This window comes from Betta splendens, chromosome 3 (assembly GCF_900634795.4).
Source record: "Betta splendens chromosome 3, fBetSpl5.4, whole genome shotgun sequence".
Classification (NCBI taxonomy): Eukaryota; Metazoa; Chordata; class Actinopteri; order Anabantiformes; family Osphronemidae; genus Betta; species Betta splendens.
Genome location: NC_040883.2, coordinates 17,242,056 through 17,259,627, shown reverse-complemented (window position 1 = coordinate 17,259,627; position 17,572 = coordinate 17,242,056). Strand labels below are relative to the sequence as shown.

At 45.5% G+C, this 17,572-nt stretch overlaps 1 protein-coding gene and 1 long non-coding RNA gene across 2 annotated transcripts in view; one reads left to right on the top strand and one right to left on the bottom strand.

Moving 5' to 3' along the window:
* Nucleotides 1-10,430, bottom strand: part of LOC114851892 (ephrin type-A receptor 6-like) — a 37,205-nt gene extending 26,775 nt beyond the window's left edge. The window contains exons 1-2 of the mRNA XM_055507309.1: nucleotides 10,042-10,430; nucleotides 4,903-4,967 (exon numbers count right to left, since the gene is read on the bottom strand). Coding sequence (XP_055363284.1) covers nucleotides 4,903-4,967; nucleotides 10,042-10,120 — 144 coding nt within the window. The 5' untranslated portion in view covers nucleotides 10,121-10,430. The remainder of the gene's footprint in view (nucleotides 1-4,902; nucleotides 4,968-10,041) is intronic.
* On the top strand, nucleotides 10,247-12,801 carry LOC114851894 (uncharacterized). Its single transcript, XR_005897423.2, has 2 exons — nucleotides 10,247-10,383; nucleotides 11,557-12,801. It is a non-coding gene; the product is annotated as an uncharacterized LOC114851894 (long non-coding RNA).
* The last annotated feature ends 4,771 nt before the right edge of the window (nucleotides 12,802-17,572 follow it).

The following is a 17,572-nucleotide window of genomic DNA, read 5'->3' as shown; positions in this document are numbered from 1 at the left end:
CACCTGCTAAATACGTACAGCGAATAAGGAACAGGATCAATAGTTGACACCATCTGCACCCTGACGCCTCTGAACCACACGACGACCAGCCCAGGATTTTCCCCTCAGCAGCGCCTTCATCCCACCTTGGCTGCTCCCATTCCCCTACTCAATAAACCCTGACACTGGCGCTTCTGACTCACCTCTGGGGTTCTAGTTCGTACGTTCTAGTGTGTAACAGGCACCAACGTCCCCAGAGTCCGCTGATGCATGTATTGTGGTTAATTAACCAATATGAATCTAGGTGTACAGTATATGAATATACTGAATAAAGCTGGCTGCTGTTATACAACTGCAAGGTCTCTGCCATGGTTCAGGTGCCACTCAACCTGTCATTCTTGAGCTTTTCAACCAGAATATAAAAGTGGAAAAGACCCTAGAAGTCAAGAAAGGCTGAGTGAGAGCATCTTCACTGTACAGTACACAGTCGGCATCCAGCTGCTTCCGTGCCCTCCTTACAGGTCCTAAAACAGAAAGTGTGTCTGTAAAGACGGCAGGCCTTTTGGTTTGCATACGATCAGCATTAAGTAATTGGAGATGAAAAAAATGGTGATTTGTCACTTTGTGAGGCTCAGCGTTCTAAAATGCCCCCTTGGGAGGTGGCATGATTCGGAGGAGAGAAAACAAATGCAGAGCCCGTGTTTGAAAGATGAGCCGCAGCCCACGCTCTCGGAGGCAATCAGATATGCACCCGCTAATCGCTCCGTCTATTAGCCCCGAGCGTAGCAGGCTGCAGCAAACACAAACCAGGTTTCAGTACACGGTGTAGCACTAATTAAGGCGCGAACTCGACAGCGTTGCAACATAAGTGCCTGTTAAATGCCGGAGGTGAAGTTCACACGTACGTTTGAGGCTGAGATACTCAGTACAGGTCAGTTTCTTCACAACTTTGAGGCAATCCCCTTAGACCGGCATTATGACCTTTGACCTCATCGCTCACAGTAATCCCAAACACAGCATGTCAAGCCAACACCTACAGCTGACTTTACAGTACTCATTCTGAAAAGTGCTCTTCAGGTCGAGGAGGATTTTTATAAAGTTTGCAACACATCAATTAATGACTAGTGCGTCTGCAAACACACGAAGGGGAAGAGTTGGAGAGTCCGACCTTTTCATTACTGCTTAGTAAATGGTACTTCTCTCTCTCAGAACTGAAGTGGACAGAAAGCCAACTGCTGCTCAGACACATTCCAGTGGTGGAGACAAGATTTCTACTCGTGGCTGCACAGTGTTTCATACTGTACATTGTACAGGTGCCACACTGAGTAGATGTGTGGTTGTTTTTTGTGCAAATCTTAATAAAATGAATTAATGTGTTAAATAAACTGTTACAAGCAAAACAAACTAACTGTCTGTGTAAGAAACTATGTTACTAAATTAATATACTGTGGGACATGAGGTAAGTCCATACTACTGTATAGCAGACACCAAATAACATCAATGAGCAGAAACAGAATGTACTGGACCGAGCACAGGACAAACAATCCTCGTCACAAGGAAGCAAGAAGCGACTGAAAAAGACATGTGTGCCATGTGAGGAGACACACAAACAACAGGACATGAGTAAAACCTGAGAGTGAACCATACATACGGTAGAACATCAGCACAGGCCGAGGAGGGGAGACCTTAAATACACAAACAGGTGTAAATAATAGCAATGATCACAGGAACTCACAGCAGAGAGGAAGAAACAACACACCAACGAAGAAGACAAGACAGAACCACAACCTGAGGCAGAGGAAACGACTGGAGCTCGATGCCGACCCCAACAACTATACTGTTGGAGCTGGTTCTGAGCGCTGTCTGTGTGGTGCAGTCGTCAGAGCGCTGCGCTGCTGATGTCAAGGTCATGGCTTTGAATCTAGCTGCAGGAGGTGAAAGACAATGACTTCTGTGTTGGTCCCAAGCCTGGCTAAACAGAAAGGGTGCGTTCGTCAGGAAGGGCATCCAGCGTAAAATCTGGCCAAAAACAACCATGCCCATCATTCGCTGTGGCGACACCTGATGGGAAAAGGCTGAAAGGAGCCACTTGCTTCTGAATATGAAGCTTGGAAATGAATTTATACTTTACCCAAAAAAGTCCATTTTATTTTAAAGACAAACCAAGTTTTGACTTGTGTGCTTTGCCCAGAGAGAAGGTTAGAGAATAATCATATTGACACAGACAGTCAGAACCACAGCGTCGCTACAAAACTAAACACAAATTAGACCAATACAAACTGCAGTCGTTTTCACATGCAGGTCTCTGCAGCTACACTGCAGGCTCCACAGAGGCCGCCCGCCACTCTTCCAGGTGAAGCGAGGCTCTGCATCCTGCTCTGACTCTGTTTTCCCTCCATGACTTTCACAAGCAGAAGCAGAGCCCCGTCGTTGTGCAGCGCTATTAAAAACTTGCAGCGAGTTTGGAGCTCAACTTGTCCTGGCTTTTCCCACCACAGCCCCTGGCAGCCCGAGGTCCGCTTTCAGCTTGTGCCAGGAACCTTTGACAAGCACGCGTTCAGTCAGGAGAAAGTCGGTGAGAGACGAGGAAAAAGGATTTGGATGCAACTTTTGCCGAGTGGATAAAGAGCACCGCTTCCAAATGGGTGATGGCTGCACTGAGACCATACAAATAACAGAAGCTGATAGTGTTACTGGTGTTGGGACGCCAAGGCTTCAACCAAACGCTAACTTCATCACGTACAGTATTTTTTTATCATATATTTATATATATATTACTGAACCATGTATTTTTCACTTGATGATTTATTTTTTACGATGACAACAAAAAAATAAAAAACTCACATTCATGAATAAAAAATAAGACTTTAGGTTTGTGGTGGTTTCACATTCGATGCTCTTATTTTCTGTGTGCTTGAGATTTCTCTTTGATGTATGGGTGTATGAGATGAGTTGCTTTCTATAGTATGTGGCTTAAAGATTAACCGTATGTCTGCACACGACTCCTGCATTTCAATATAAAGTATCAAAAAACTATCAGTACCTGTAATAAAGATAGTAACAGCGCACATGGCAAACAATAACGCTCGGCCACACGGGGCTTACTGGATACGAAACATGCAGCATCGCTGTCACGGCGCAGCAGCCGAGGCACACGTTAGCAGCTCTCAGCCTATTGTCCCTTTGAAAGGATGGAGGCCTTGACCCCCTAGCTCCGAGTCCACAGGTCAGGCGGTGGGCAGCAGATATCGATGATTGCGGCCACGAAGGAACGCGTAAAAGTGTCTGCGCGGCTGAAGAGGAGTGACGGCGTTGGGGAGGTGGAAAAATAACATTCCCACCAGGGTTTTCATTCCAAAAGAGACGCGAGCCTGTTAACAACAGATACGCTGACTGTTGTGTGTTCAACCTGGCTAAGAGGTGTGAGGCTTTGATTGCAACAAGACTGTTTGTCAATGTCAGACTAACGGGAAGAGAAAGAGAGGTGTTATGAAAATATCATTAACTCTCTGTAGTCATGATGAATTATTGATCTGATGCGAATCTGGGCGGTGGCGGTGTGTTTTTGTTCAACCAATTAATGATGCTGTTGCTCCCTATAGCAAGAACCTTTTAAAGCTGAGTAAAATAAGGAGAGAAGCTGTTTCAATATTGGTATTTGGCCATGAACATATCTCAGTGTTTTGCTTCTACTTATTGGTTTTGCTCCAAAGAATTTATTACACTTTTAATAATAGCCTCAAACACCTCATGTACTGAATTAGACATGTGGAAAAATGATCAGTGTTGCTGATGAATGCTTAGTCCCAGGTGAAATATTTCCGTCTACCAAAATTACAGCTTCTCACCCGTAGTACCACGAGACCAGTCTCAAATAACCGCTTGTTCAAACTATCAGAATTTCTATTTGACCTTATCCTGACTCGGTTGTTAGGTCACGCTTTACTAAGCACAGGTTTATTAAGGCTGCAGTCAAATTTATATTTGGCTCAGAGGTTTTAGGCAAAACTACAGAAACAGTGCAAGTGGAAATGAACTTCACAACTTTATTCTCACGCTTTCGGATCTCAGGGCTTCACTCTGCACTGCACTGTAAATCACATCACGACTCAAGGATGAGTTGATTCCTACTGTTTGAAATGTGGTCTATTAAATAGATGGTGAACATACAAACTTTAATAACTTAACAATAAAGATTACCTGTGGGGTTCTGCGGTTGGAATGAGACACAGCAAATAAAAGACACAGTGAAGACCCTCTGTGATGTTGCACTTCACAACAAGGCGCGATGATTCAGTTCATGCATGTTTTTTCGAATAGCGTCCATCATGTGGCAAAAAGCCTGGGTGCAGGTTTGTTTTGCAGTTCGTACAGAACGTTTCTGTGGGCCACAGTTTAAAACGAATGCTCTGCTGCTCGGTGCTGGTCTCACTCCTCCTCACACCGACATTACAGCGGGGGCACTTCCTGCTACTACTGGATGGGTTGGTGAGGTCAGAGCCCGGAGACACTAATGGTTGTACAAACCCAATTTCAGCTGATAATTTATTCCACATCACCGCACTTCACACAACTTTTATTTATAATGTCTTTGACCGAGGACTCACCAAATCGATGCTCACTGAGTGACGCATTGGCCCGACTGCTGTCAGGGCGGCTGGCACCTGCTGTCTGCGTGATTTTCACTAAGCCCCAAGGTCATGTTTCCTGTCTGCGTCTGACTTACGGCCAAGTAAAACCCTGACAACTTCGGCTCCAGGGTTATGTTTTGCAACGGAAGGACATTTCTAGATCGCGGCTTCCATTTTACAAAGCAAACAAACCTTATCATTCTTGTTTGTGTTTGTTTAGAGCCGGGTTTGATGAATAATGCTCGACGGTGAACATTCTTACACGGCTTTATGAAATGCCAGGGTCACTCACCCCGTTGACAGGGTAGGTCTTCCAGTCCAGCTCCCCCAGCACTGTGGTGGTGTCCAACAGGACCACTGGAGAGAAGGGGTGATGAAATAAAAGAATGGAAAATAAAGATCAGAAGTTAGAAGAAAAGAGGAGCCACAGAGAGGACAACAACATAGAGGAAGAGAAGAGTGACACGGAAAAGCAGAGAGGGAAGAAGGGAGAGGGTGAGGGAGGTTGGACAGTAAATTTAAAAACAAGAGAAATGGAGATGACAAAATAGGAAGAGAGCAGACAATAGTTATCAAGGTGTCAACAGGGAATTTGACAGAGCTGTAAGGCCCTTATCAGATTCAACCACCTATGAAATAACAGCTCTTAGAAAAGTCCAGGACAACACGCATCCGCCCTCCGTCTAGGCAAAGTCTGGAAAATTAGTCCTCTCCTTCTCAGAGGTCAGAAGCTTTCTGCTACATGACATCAAAGATGATCCAAAGATGAATAAAGGGGAAAGAGAGACAGAGACAGGGCGGTGGAAGCGCTGATATTTAACCAGCAAAACAAACGAAAGGCAACTTGATCAAAATTAATTTAAGACGGACACAGCAGAGGAAAAAAAAGCAGGAGGCATTTGAATGAGGTACTGCTCACACAATGGGTTTCCTTCTCCACAAAAGTCACCGTCATTCGTAGAAGTGCTTGTTCCAGGTTGTGTCTGAGCGCAGCAGTGCTTCGGCTCAGACACAATCCGAGGATCTCTGGTGCAAACGGCTGTGGTGAGGTCGCTTTGGTTCGCTGTCATCACCGTGGGCGGCCGCCGGCTGTTGTCGTTAGCGATCGGCCGGCTCCCAATGCTAAAAGACTGTCGACGCTCCAATTAGAAGGCAGAGCGGCTCAAAGTGACCCACGTCGCTCCGACGCGGCAGATTAACAGCAGCACGCATGCAAAAGACAGTGGGCTCCACTCAGCCATACGCGGATGCTGGGTTCAGTATGTGTTCATATATATGTGTCCTGTCAAAACCCAGACAGCACAACATCAGCAACAACGGCCAACCTGTCAGACTATAGGCATTTCTCATTTTATCCAGTCTAGTGTGCTTCAGTGGAAAATAACTGAGGCAGCATCTGGGGCACTTTCCAGCTACTTTTGCTTAGTTTGGCAGCATCGGGGATGCTACTCAGCGCTGCTGACCCATAGCAACAAAACTTTCCTTGGTTACACAACAAAGGATGCGCAGCAGGAAAAGAGGCGGCGTTTCATTTCATTAATGCAAATTTATAACCATTTGACAACGTTATTGCGCGTCCAGCCAGGAGCATTAGTAATTTAAATCACACCTGTGGGTCCGGCCTCGTCCTCTGTGGATGCATATTGCATGTGGGCCACGCTCCCACACACTTAAGCGCCCTTTTCTGTCTGGGAAGGCAGAATCCGAAGCCCACGTTTACCACCGAGGTCCACTTTTCTTCACACAACAATAAAACGAGGGACGAGCGGCCACCTCGTAGATGCACCGTACACCGGCCCCGCGCTCCAATTACAGCCCCGGTGCTTCGGTGTTGCTGGTGCGAGCGCGTCTGTGACAGCGCTGCCCACAGTACGTACGAGTGTAAGCACCTGCAGCTGTCTGCACCCTGGTCACGGCGCCAGCGTGAAGCGAGCCATTATCGGGCCCTCCGAGCCCCCGGAGCCAATTTGATATGATGAATGCGCAATTTCCTTTGTCTCCGAACAGCCAGTTAATTACAATCTCTATCAATAAAGTGCGTCCCACTTCAGTGGCTGACATTATAGACCAAAGAGTCACATCTTCAGAGGACCTGTCACTTCAGTGTGTGTCGGACTTTGCCGAATCTGAACTAATTTAACGGGGTGGCTGCTGTTTTGAGAGCAACTTAGATAATCAGAGTAAACACAGGTTGGAGGGACTAAATGAAGCGCGTCAGTATTTACAGAAGCTCCGTTTAGCCTTGATCTCCTACTTGTAATTAAGGGCTGGATTATAATAAAGTGGCCTTGCCTCTGTTTAAAACGGAGGAAGAAAAGAACGCGATCTCGCTGCCTGACAGAATACTAAACGCTGAGGGTGAGATTCAATCATGACGCCGGATGCTCACATTTCCCGGCTCACGCAGACAATCCAGCCACGCCGACTGAATCAGGCCTCTTCAGCGTCGAGTCCCCTGTAATAAGCCACATAACAAGGAGCCACGGCAGCTGAACCGAGGCAGGTTATTCAGATGAGCACAGCGTCCAGTGGCTTCTACTGCTTCCAGCACAGTCTCCTGCAGCTTGGAGGCACAGCCTGCGTCCTTTGTTTACCTCGCTTTGATTTTAGACCGGCGCTAACCTGTTACAAACGGCTCCTTCTTAAAGTTTCCCCGTGGAGGTTTAGTCCCTAAGAAGTGCTCTGGAGCCGTGTCTATGAATAGCTCCCCATATTTTTATGAACAATTCTGCAAACAAGCGCATGCAGTTATTAGGACCACAAGATTGTGTAACCACTTCATTATGCTGCACGTCTAGTGTTGCGGTGTTGCTCTCTGAGTTAATGTGTCAGGGATGTGTCACACTGCAGACCTCTGCGTGCTCGTGAGCCTTTTTTAGACATGCTGCATATAGACGTCTATATATGCCTTTCGCAAAACATATATAGACGTCTTGGTGGCTCACGAACGCCGAGGATCCGGGTTTCTCGAATACATTGCAGTATTCAGTATTTGCTGAGTATATTTAAGCAGACAAGCGCTCGGCTGAGATTCCCCAGAGAGACAGACGTTTCTATAAGGGGCCCTGGGTCGTTTTGCAGTTTCCAGGATATGGCATCAGGAAGCCGCTGAGAGAGAGACGTGACGGTTTTCTACACGACATGGTAATACAAGTCAACAGCACTTTCGTATTAAGAGAGGAAAACAATGTGACATGTGCCCAACTGTAAATACTGCAGTGATGATTTTGATTTTGTCTCCACAATGCAAGACCGTTATTAAAAACACATGGGTCCTGTGGGTAAAATGAGGATAAATTAAAACTGAAGAAAAGGACGAGCCTGACACCGGCTTTACAAATTCTGAGCCAAATTGGCAGGCACTAATGAAGTAGGCGTAAGACACGATACAGACTTTCTCTAGGAAGAAATGTTAAAGGGGCCACGAAGGTGGTACAAATAATGGAGGCTTAAGGATTAAATTCAATGATGCAAATGGATGCAAACATAAGCAGTAAGCCAAAGCCTGGCCTAAAACATAACAATACCCACAAGGCCAAGGATCATATTACGAAAAAGGATATGATACCAGTAACAAACTCCAGTTTGTGTGGGTACAGATTAGATTAAAAAAGCTGAGCTGGTTTACACTAATGTTTGCAAAACTATCCTGCTCTTTTTTAGATTTAAATTAGAAGTTTAGGAACCAGTGACCCATTCTCCAACATACAGTAGGAGGCAGCGGTTAGACTTTGTTGGGCTTTTATTGTTAACGCTTAATAGCAGTGCGTTAGACGTCAACCACCACATTAAAGCATCTACAGTACGTAGCCATTGGGTTCATATAAAGAAGCGCCATTCAAAATTAATCAGCTGTGGAGCTGCCATGAGCAAGGCAGTAAAACCGGCCAGAGACGACTGTCGGTTCACTCAGCAGAGGTCAAGAGGTCACCCATGAATCAGAAGCCGTTGGACCCATGGTTTCAAACTTTGCTGAGACTTCAAGTAGGAAATCTGCTACTCCTGTAAACAGCGCATGTACTTTAGAGCAAAGAGGAATCTGATCTCTTAATGTGAATTTATGAATTTCCTGATGAATGGCCGCATTCATCAGGAAACACGCACCGCGCCTGCCTACTGTACACAGGATCAGCTCGTCCTGCTGCATTTCAAGCTCCTCACGTTGTCTTTTTGTTCAACCCCACCGTGCACCCCCCCCCCCTTCAAGCCTGTCACCACCACATGCAGACGGGCGTCCTGTTGGGAAAAGCGAGCGCACGCACAAGGAGACACACACACTCTGGAAAGTGAAGTGAAGGAGACTTTGACATTTGGAGGTTTGTCCTCTTTGAAAACGCGTATCCTAAACATTAAACATTCACGAAGGAATATTAAACTGACCTCCGCAAGCGTGCAAAAGTGAAAGATGTTGAAAGCAGATTGCATTACGCCACTCGTTTTCCCAATTGATTTATGACTATGGTTGAGAGGAAACAACATTATGATATCCTGTGTTTCTCTGTACACGCAGCCCCTGTGGCTGGAAATTAATTTCACAAGTTCCTTTGACGCATTTTTTAACATCTTCTGGGAGTCCCGTTTGGACTCGTTAAGCTGAAACCTGTTCGATTTTCATCGTGAATGTATGGAAACCATCATAATCCTGCAAAGCAGAGCAGCAGAAATAGGGAACTCATAATTATCAGCGTAGGTGACAGAATATGGCAGCACCTGACACAAACTATAACACTCAGAGCTCCCTATAGCTGCAGCAAAGACTATTTAAAGACGAATTGGCCAGAAAAAGTTAATAGAGCACACATTCAATTATTATTATAAGTCAGTTTTAACATGCATGTTTACCATTATTAGCTCTTAATTGAAGAGCTAACAAAAAACAAATTTTCCTGCATGTTTTAGCTATAAATATGCTTTTGCCACCATTACATTATGCAACCGTCCATACAGCACATAGTCAGGGTTGTACATACACACACGGGGCTCCAGAGGAAGAGCTGTTGGGGTTCAGTGTCCTTGGGCAACACAATGAACCCCACGTTGCCCCCCAGCGTCATCCATAAGCTGCATAGCAACTCTGGCACCGGCGTGTGAATGTGTGAGTGAAGGGGTGAATGTGAATGCAGTGTTAAAGCGCTTTGCAAGTGCAGGATCATCTGCATGAAACTGTACTTAGTCAGACCTGCAACATTATGCAAAGAAACACACAAGTGACCAGAACAGCAAAATAAAAACAACTAATGGGATGATGTCCCTATAGAGCGTTAGTGCGTTTATCATCTTCCCACCCACTGTGTTGTCAAGCATTCAGACCTGACCTGACTGCTCTAGTCCATCTCTAAAACCATTGCACTGCATTTAAGAGACGCACCACAGTTTTTCAAGCGTGAGATATTAAACGGTTTTAAATAGTGGATCAGCCTCTTGGACTCACCTTGGTTCGTGGCTCCTGGGTCCGCCAGGATACTTTTCAGCACGAACAGAAACACACAGTATGTCCCCCTGGAGAGCATCGTTGAGTCAGACAAGCGCGCTCTGGACTAAAACGTTGCACAGACTCTTAAACGGGCGCCCCGAACCAACGGGAGAGGAGGATTCATGAAAGGGGCTCAAATCCTTCCAGCATCCGCACTTCGAAGGTGACTGTCGGCTCCACAGCAGTGTCTTTTTTCTCTCTCTCTCTTCAACCAAGCATTCCAAATGCATCCATGCGGAGACGGAGAGGCAGACGACTGAAGCGACCGGCCATTGCGCACCTGAACCCGTTGACTCGACTGTAAGCAAGTTTCTCTGAGCCTCGAAACGCGCGCAGGGCGACGTCAGCGTGGCCACACTGTCCAAAAGTGCCCAAAACAAAACCGAAAGCGACGCAAAGTCGTTCAAATCCCCAAACGGGAGCGAAGGGGAAAACCCCCCACTTCATCCCTCAGTGCGTTTCACTGCGTGCGTCTCCCGCTCTCCTCCTGTATCAGGATGCTCTGGCGCAGGCACGCGAGTCGCGTTTCAGACCGAGCGCTGCGTGCGGGAGCCAACTCCGTGCGTCCACATGGAACCGCGTCTCTATCGCACTTCATCTTGTCTCTCGCGAAGACGCGCGGCTTTTGTTGTTTCCGTCAGACGGAGCGGCTCCGAAGCCAGATCTGCTCCGTTATTGATTCCGGAGCGACGCCGCGGAGACGGAAGGAAGAAATGAAGCCATTATTAAACCACTGTATCACCTATGTGCTATGATGTAGGTTGTACCTGCACCGGGTTATAGTGGGAATAATAATGCGTCTGGAGCAGTTTCTATTTATGAGGGAGGAAGTCAAGCACACAAATAGATTTGCACCACTACACTTGATATATGGAAGGTTGCGGTGGCGCCGTACACGCACCGGTGACTGTCTGTTCTTATTAAAACGATTCCCTCACTCACTCACCGCACTAAGCACCGCAGGACCCGCAAAAGTCTCATGAGAGCTGCTTTTACATTCACATCTGGAATGCGTGAACATACTGTACTGTACACATCCACTCTCTCTATCACGAGTGAAATTTCGCGGCAATCCTGTGCAACGCCGTCACTGCACGGTCGCGTTCGGCTTCACACATTGATGCAACGCAGCGCGAGCGTCTGCAGACGTTTATTCATCTCTCGATTGCTGATGACGTGAAAGACAAAACAACTAGAAGTGAATGGTGTGAGATGTGTCTCCATCGGAAGTTTGTCTGAAAACAACAAACAACAGCAAATAATTAAAGTGCGAATTCACATTCGATGTCATCTTATCCCGCTACGCACTTTTAATCCCTTAATACGCTTGTGCCTACGTTTTCAAATTCCATATTTGTCAGATTATAGCTGATGTATCCGCTGTACATCCGCTCCTCATTAGAAAAGAACGCACACAACGCGTTGTATCTGAGCCTCAAATCACGCACTGACACTGTTTCCTTCTTGCTTCAGCGGATCCAAGGATGAAACCCGCACCTTTCCTGACTAATGGCGTGTGAGCTTTGGCCTGTGACACAGTAGTGAAGAAGAGTGTTAATAGAAGACCGCTGGGATCCACGGGTAGGGTGAAGGTAGAAATCATAATGAAGGTGAAAGGAAGGAAGACCTCACCTCCCAGGCTGCACAAACTCAGACCGTGAGACCTTCACAGCTTGAACACTGAATGTGTGAGTGGATTTCCTAGTATGTCAAGTTTGCAGAAAAGGGGCCTGGACCCAATGTGTGTTCATGCTTACCATTTGGACAGTACTTGAACTGCTCGTGTTTGATTTCAAATTTTAATGTACAGTTGGATCATCGCTTGTAACTACATGTACCCTGTAGTTATTATTCTGCACTGTAGTCTAGTATAGCAGCGAGTGAAGGAATGTCTTGCCTCATGTGGACACAGTGAGTCACCAGGATGTCTTACTGTAAGTCGGACTGCCTTACTTTTTGGGCTGCAGCAGCCATTTCCAGTTCAGCACCATGGACAGAGCTCACTAAAAACATAGGTATTCATGTGCTGTTAGCTCTTCACAGAATTCTGTTTTGTATGTTTAGACTACATGAGTCTAAATATTAGCTTAAAAGGTTCATCCAACATTATCTTTAAAGATTCCCTCTACTTTTTGTGTGCCTAGTTTTGTGTCTGTGGCGTCAGCACAGCAGAGCCTCCAAATTTACACAGCGGGTAATGGAGTTACCAGGTTCTGACCAGGATCAAGAATGTATTGATCAAAACATCTCACCTTATGCTGCTTCCATGTTCGATCCACGGGCTCGCTGTCACGGGACTGTGGTGCAAGAACACATCTACAAAACATAAGTGGGTGTCTGTGCTTCTGTTCAGTTCAGTTGTGAAAACCTTTAAAGTGTGGTGTTTTATCATTAGATGTGGACAAAGTCAGAAATTATGTTTGTGATAGGAACAAATGTGACAAAAGCACTGAACATAGTTTCTATATTTTCATTTCTTTGATTATTATATCACTGTTTGTGTTCTGTCTCTGTTATTTGTAAATTTAGTCACAATATGTTTTTCCACTCATCTTGCTTATGAAAACACCTCAATAGGCAGATGTTCCAGCAAATATGCCACAAAACAATAAGCTGAAAAATGGCTCGCAGGCGACTTGGGTGCTGTAATTTGCATCAGAATGAACAGCAACAGTGAAACAATTTCTGAATATAAATTTTGTTGTTTGAATGTTCAGACCACAATTTGATTTTTTTAACTTTGTTTGTGCAGTATTTGTGAAAATGTATCAATCAGTGTATACAGTCAGAATGCGATTGTGAACTGCTCATGTGAGTGATGCTCTGGGTGTTTTCTCATCTTTCTGTAGCTGATCAGGGAGAAGGAGTTGAAACAGGTTTGATTTCCTGGCTCTCGGGGTCTCACAGGCCCTGATCCTTCCTGCAACCGTGATCGTCCGTCTTAGTCTCCTCTCGTCCTGTTTGGTGGCTTTCAGCCACTTTAAATCCACCCACCACCTCTCAAGCATCTTTGAATAGAAACTTGACAAACCTTGTTGCTCCTTTTACTGAACTGCTGTTTCCCACGTGTAATGATGATTTTATACATTACACAAGCCCACGTTCAGGCCCCTTCACTTTAAAAATCATCACATCTTCATCACAAAGACAACACGATTAAAAAACGCTTTACTTACAATGAGCAATGTAGATGTGATGTGTAAACATTTCATATACAGAACAGAACATTAGAAAAACAAGACTAAACGCCACAATAGTCGAAAACCAAAGCAATTAGGACAGTGTCATCCAGCCACAGCTGGTGAAAAACCCACTGTCACAAAGACTTCCTCAAATGGGAATGGAAATCTACTGTGATTGCGAGTGATGGCAGGAGTCAACCTTTAAGTACATTTTCTAAATGAAGCGTCAGATCTATTGCGGTAAAGTTGGGATTTGGAGCTGTTAATCAAAGTAAACACAGTGAGCCGTAATGAGTGGGGAAAAGAGTCATAGTTTAAGGATCTTGGAATAGTTCCAGGGTGCACAGACTGGAGGTAAATAGAGCGGCTCTAGCGGTGAGAAGTCTTTAGAGATCCCAGGACAGAATGACCTGTCAGAGAATAAACCCTCATTAAGTTGTGGATAGGGATTATGTGAGTGGCACAGCCTCATTTTCCCTCAACCACCTCCTCTGCTGTAGGGTGCCACATATTGTGCTGCCTGATTATTCCAGATTTTTTGCCTGTCAGTCTATGTCTTTATTTTTGGTCCACACTTAGAGTAGTTTACACCCTCCTCTTCCTCTGTGCTCCTCTGTCTCCTTTGTGTCCTGTCACACTCTTCAGCCTCTCTCATTTTTGATGTCTCTCTCTGCAGCCGCGTTGCTCATTCTCTCAGAGCCTCCTCTGCTTTTTATTTCCCCCTCCTTCTCTGCCCGTCCTCACAGACAATCTACTGCTTCCTTTCAAATCATCTGCTCTTACACTGAGCCATCTACTCGTGCACTTTGTCCCCTTATGTCTATCGTATTGTGTTGTTTGTGACCTCTCCTCTTTTTTTTACCCCCTTTCATTTTCTCCCCTCCTCCCATCTCTGCCTGTCTTTTCCTCTCTGAATATTTCATGATTTGGTAGAACAGTGCTGAGGTGAGGAGCCTTCCTCTGTCTAGAGCTTGCACAGCACAAATATTTACTCCTGAACTGAACTTAGCTGAGTGTTAGGACTGACTAACTCAGTGTGTGTGTGTGTGTGTTACAGTGATTACATGTGACATGTCCCCAGAGGGGGAAGGAGGTCTTCATGGTACATCGGTGCTTGTTTGCACACATTTAGAAAGAATAGATAGATAGATAGATAGATAGATAGATAGATAGATAGATAGATAGATAGATAGATAGATAGATAGATAGATAGATAGATAGATAGATAGATAGATAGATAGACAGACAGACAGACAGACAGACAGACAGACAGACAGACAGACAGACAGACAGACAGACAGACAGACAGACAGACAGACAGTGTGTGTGTGTGTGTGTGTGTGTGTGTGTGTGTGTGTGTGTGTGTGTGTGTGTGTGTGTGTGTGTGTGTGTGTGTGTGTGTGTGTGTGTGTGTGTGTGTGTGTGGACAGATGCCTGTTCTGTTTTGGTTGGTGAGAATGGAGCTCAATTGCAGGTTTGGAGGAACATCAAAACACAATTAAGGGCTGACATGGAACCAGTCATGCAGAAGAGTGAGGACCGAGGAAGAGGAAGAGGAAGAGGAAGAGGAGGAATGAGAGGTGCCTGGTAAAAGGCAGGACAAACAAGTGTGATATTTGGGAAGCAGATGGAGAAACATATAAGTGCATTTTAATGATCATCACTGGAGGACAAAGTTGCGCTGTAAAATGAAAGGCTCCGCAGTCATTTAGGACGCGGACGAGGCCTGTGTTTGTACAGTAAGTGGCGGGAAACAGCTCCGATAATGTTTGCACCCATTGACCCTCTTCATCACAAGACTAATAATTTATTGGCTGGAGTCAGGGGTGGTTTCATCACTCCCTGGACAGGGTGGACGAATAAACAGACTGACAGCAATCGTTCCTTTAAAGCAGTAGAGTCTTTCAGTTATCTGACGGCCTCCGCTGTGGCTGAACCCCAGTCCAATTTAATACGTCTGAATTTAGCAAGAAAAGGGAAGAAAAATGAAGCAAAACAGCATCTGACAAACGTGACTTCCCATTGGCGAGACCTCCTCTGCTCATAATGAATGACACGGCTGAAGAAGCCTGCATCTGAAGCCTCGTGTCTGTGGCCTTATCGACCTAAAGGCACAGCGGCTTCAAAGCTGTGAAGTCAGCAGCAAGAAGCCCGAGCCTCCACATTACAGTCCAGTGTGACTATTTAGCACAAGTCCATCGCTGTTAAATGGAACGGCGAGCGCTGAACCAACTCGGAGCCCAAAGAAAATGGGCCATATGAAAATGAAGCTGCGCCACGCGTTAAGTTTCATTCTGGGCTCGTTCTGCCCTTTCGCGAGCACGCAGCGTTTGATTGATGAACTTCGTTTCCCCTCAGGGAGAGGTTTTATTTTAGTCAAAAGCAAAAAGGTCACAATTAACATTTTGCTAATGTTTTTATTATCCCCGGGAAGAATGGCTATAACCGTGAAAATAAATAGACATGGACTAAAATGCAGATAACATACATCACAAAGAGATGCAAAACAGAACCTTCTTGGTGAGCACATCAGTCACAATCATCATTATCATCACACTGGCAAAAACACCCAACATCACAAAGCTTCCACACACTTGATCGTGCTGTGTCTGAGCCTGACCTTAAGATATCAAAGTGTCTATGCAGCATTCTTTGTATCCTGTCACTGACGTGGCCCAGGTAGGACCGGTGTGTGCAGGTACTGTAAACATTACACATTTGAGCCATTAAATCCTGATTATTTGCCAGGTTGAGCATGAAATCTAATTCATTAATTGGTGCAAACATGATATTCGGCTTAGTCAAATTAGTTCTTACCTCCATCTCATTCTGCAAGTTCAACAAAGTCCACAAGGTTTTTGTTTTGTGTTTTTTTTTTTTTTTTTACCTCGGCCTCCTCTCACATCACAGAACATTTTAAGCATTCGATCCTACATCTCCCATGAAAGGAGAAGGTGACATATCAAACATCTAGAGGACATCACATAGAGTGCGATCCTCTCTCTCCGCCGCTGCCTACCGAGCTGTTTCCCTTTGTTCTAAAGCTCAGAGAGACTTTTCAGTCGATGCGCGGCCGCATTTGAACACCGGTGAATACCTGTTGTTAGAAGATCGATCTCGGTGGCAGGAGGAAAGCCCAGATTAGTGGTTCAGGAATTGGATTGAAGCTGTGTCTAAGAGTCCCAGTGGGACGTTGAAGCCTCCGAGTGATTAAAGGATGTGAAAAGCTTGGTGCCCTTCAGAAGCATTTTGTAACTACAGGTTCACTCCAGCTATTATTTGAAGCAAACACAGGCATTTATATATTCATCTGTTACATAATAGCGTGTTGACGGAGTCCAGTGTAAACAGATTGAAGCGGTGCCTCTGTACAAGATGGCGGATGAAAGCCAGCCTCTCTGGAAGGCTCAGCAGCCGGACGCCGCCTCCTAACGACGTGAGCCGAGCCCACGCTGCTGCAGTATCGTTGACACGTGGAAGGACCACGGCTGCGCTTCACCTTCTGTCTAAATCAAAGTGTCCCGGTGCGGATCAGGCCCAGGCCCAGTTTGACAACAATGAGGCTGAGACTCCAGTGGTGGCACCAGGTCGCTGCTGTCTCGCTGTTAGATCTCACCACAGGGTTCTACCTTTCTCCTGCACTCGGCTGCGCTCACACCGACGCTGGAGCTTCCTGGCAGCATTTCCAAGGTGCTGTGCTGTGTTTTGGTGATTTATGTGTAGCCTAACGTAGCAGGTTTGTCATCTGCTCGCCTGCTGTACTTTAACGCACGGCTCGTTGATCTCATCAGAGGTTCCGGGCTTCTTTGACCCACTGTGTCTATTTTATCCCTCCTCATTGCCTTCCAGTTGACATAATTGTCCTAACCTGTCTAAGACCCAGGGTCACGTCTGTGAATCTGTCTGAAATCAGCACAACAACAGAGATATTCAGCTTTTGTAATGTTGTTCCATACACATATTGTCTTTTTGTTTGCTAATTATTAGCTAGATGCCAGTTTCAATATTTTAAAAACCTTTCACGTCTCATTTTATAAAATATAAATCAATCAAATGTATTATTTATTTTGTTGTTATGTTATTATGTCTGAAATGTAATAATGTTTTTCTGTTGCAGAGGGCTCTTCCTCCTCCCACTGTAACAGACAGGAAATTGAAATGTGCTGTTTTGTTTTCAGCTTGTTACAGACAAGTTGAAGATCCACACTAGTGAATTGTGAAGTGGTTCCTGAGCTAATTTGAGCCACTTATGACGCATTAATGGCGTGACACTCCTGCGTTTCCTTCATCGAAGCCTTTCTCTCCGT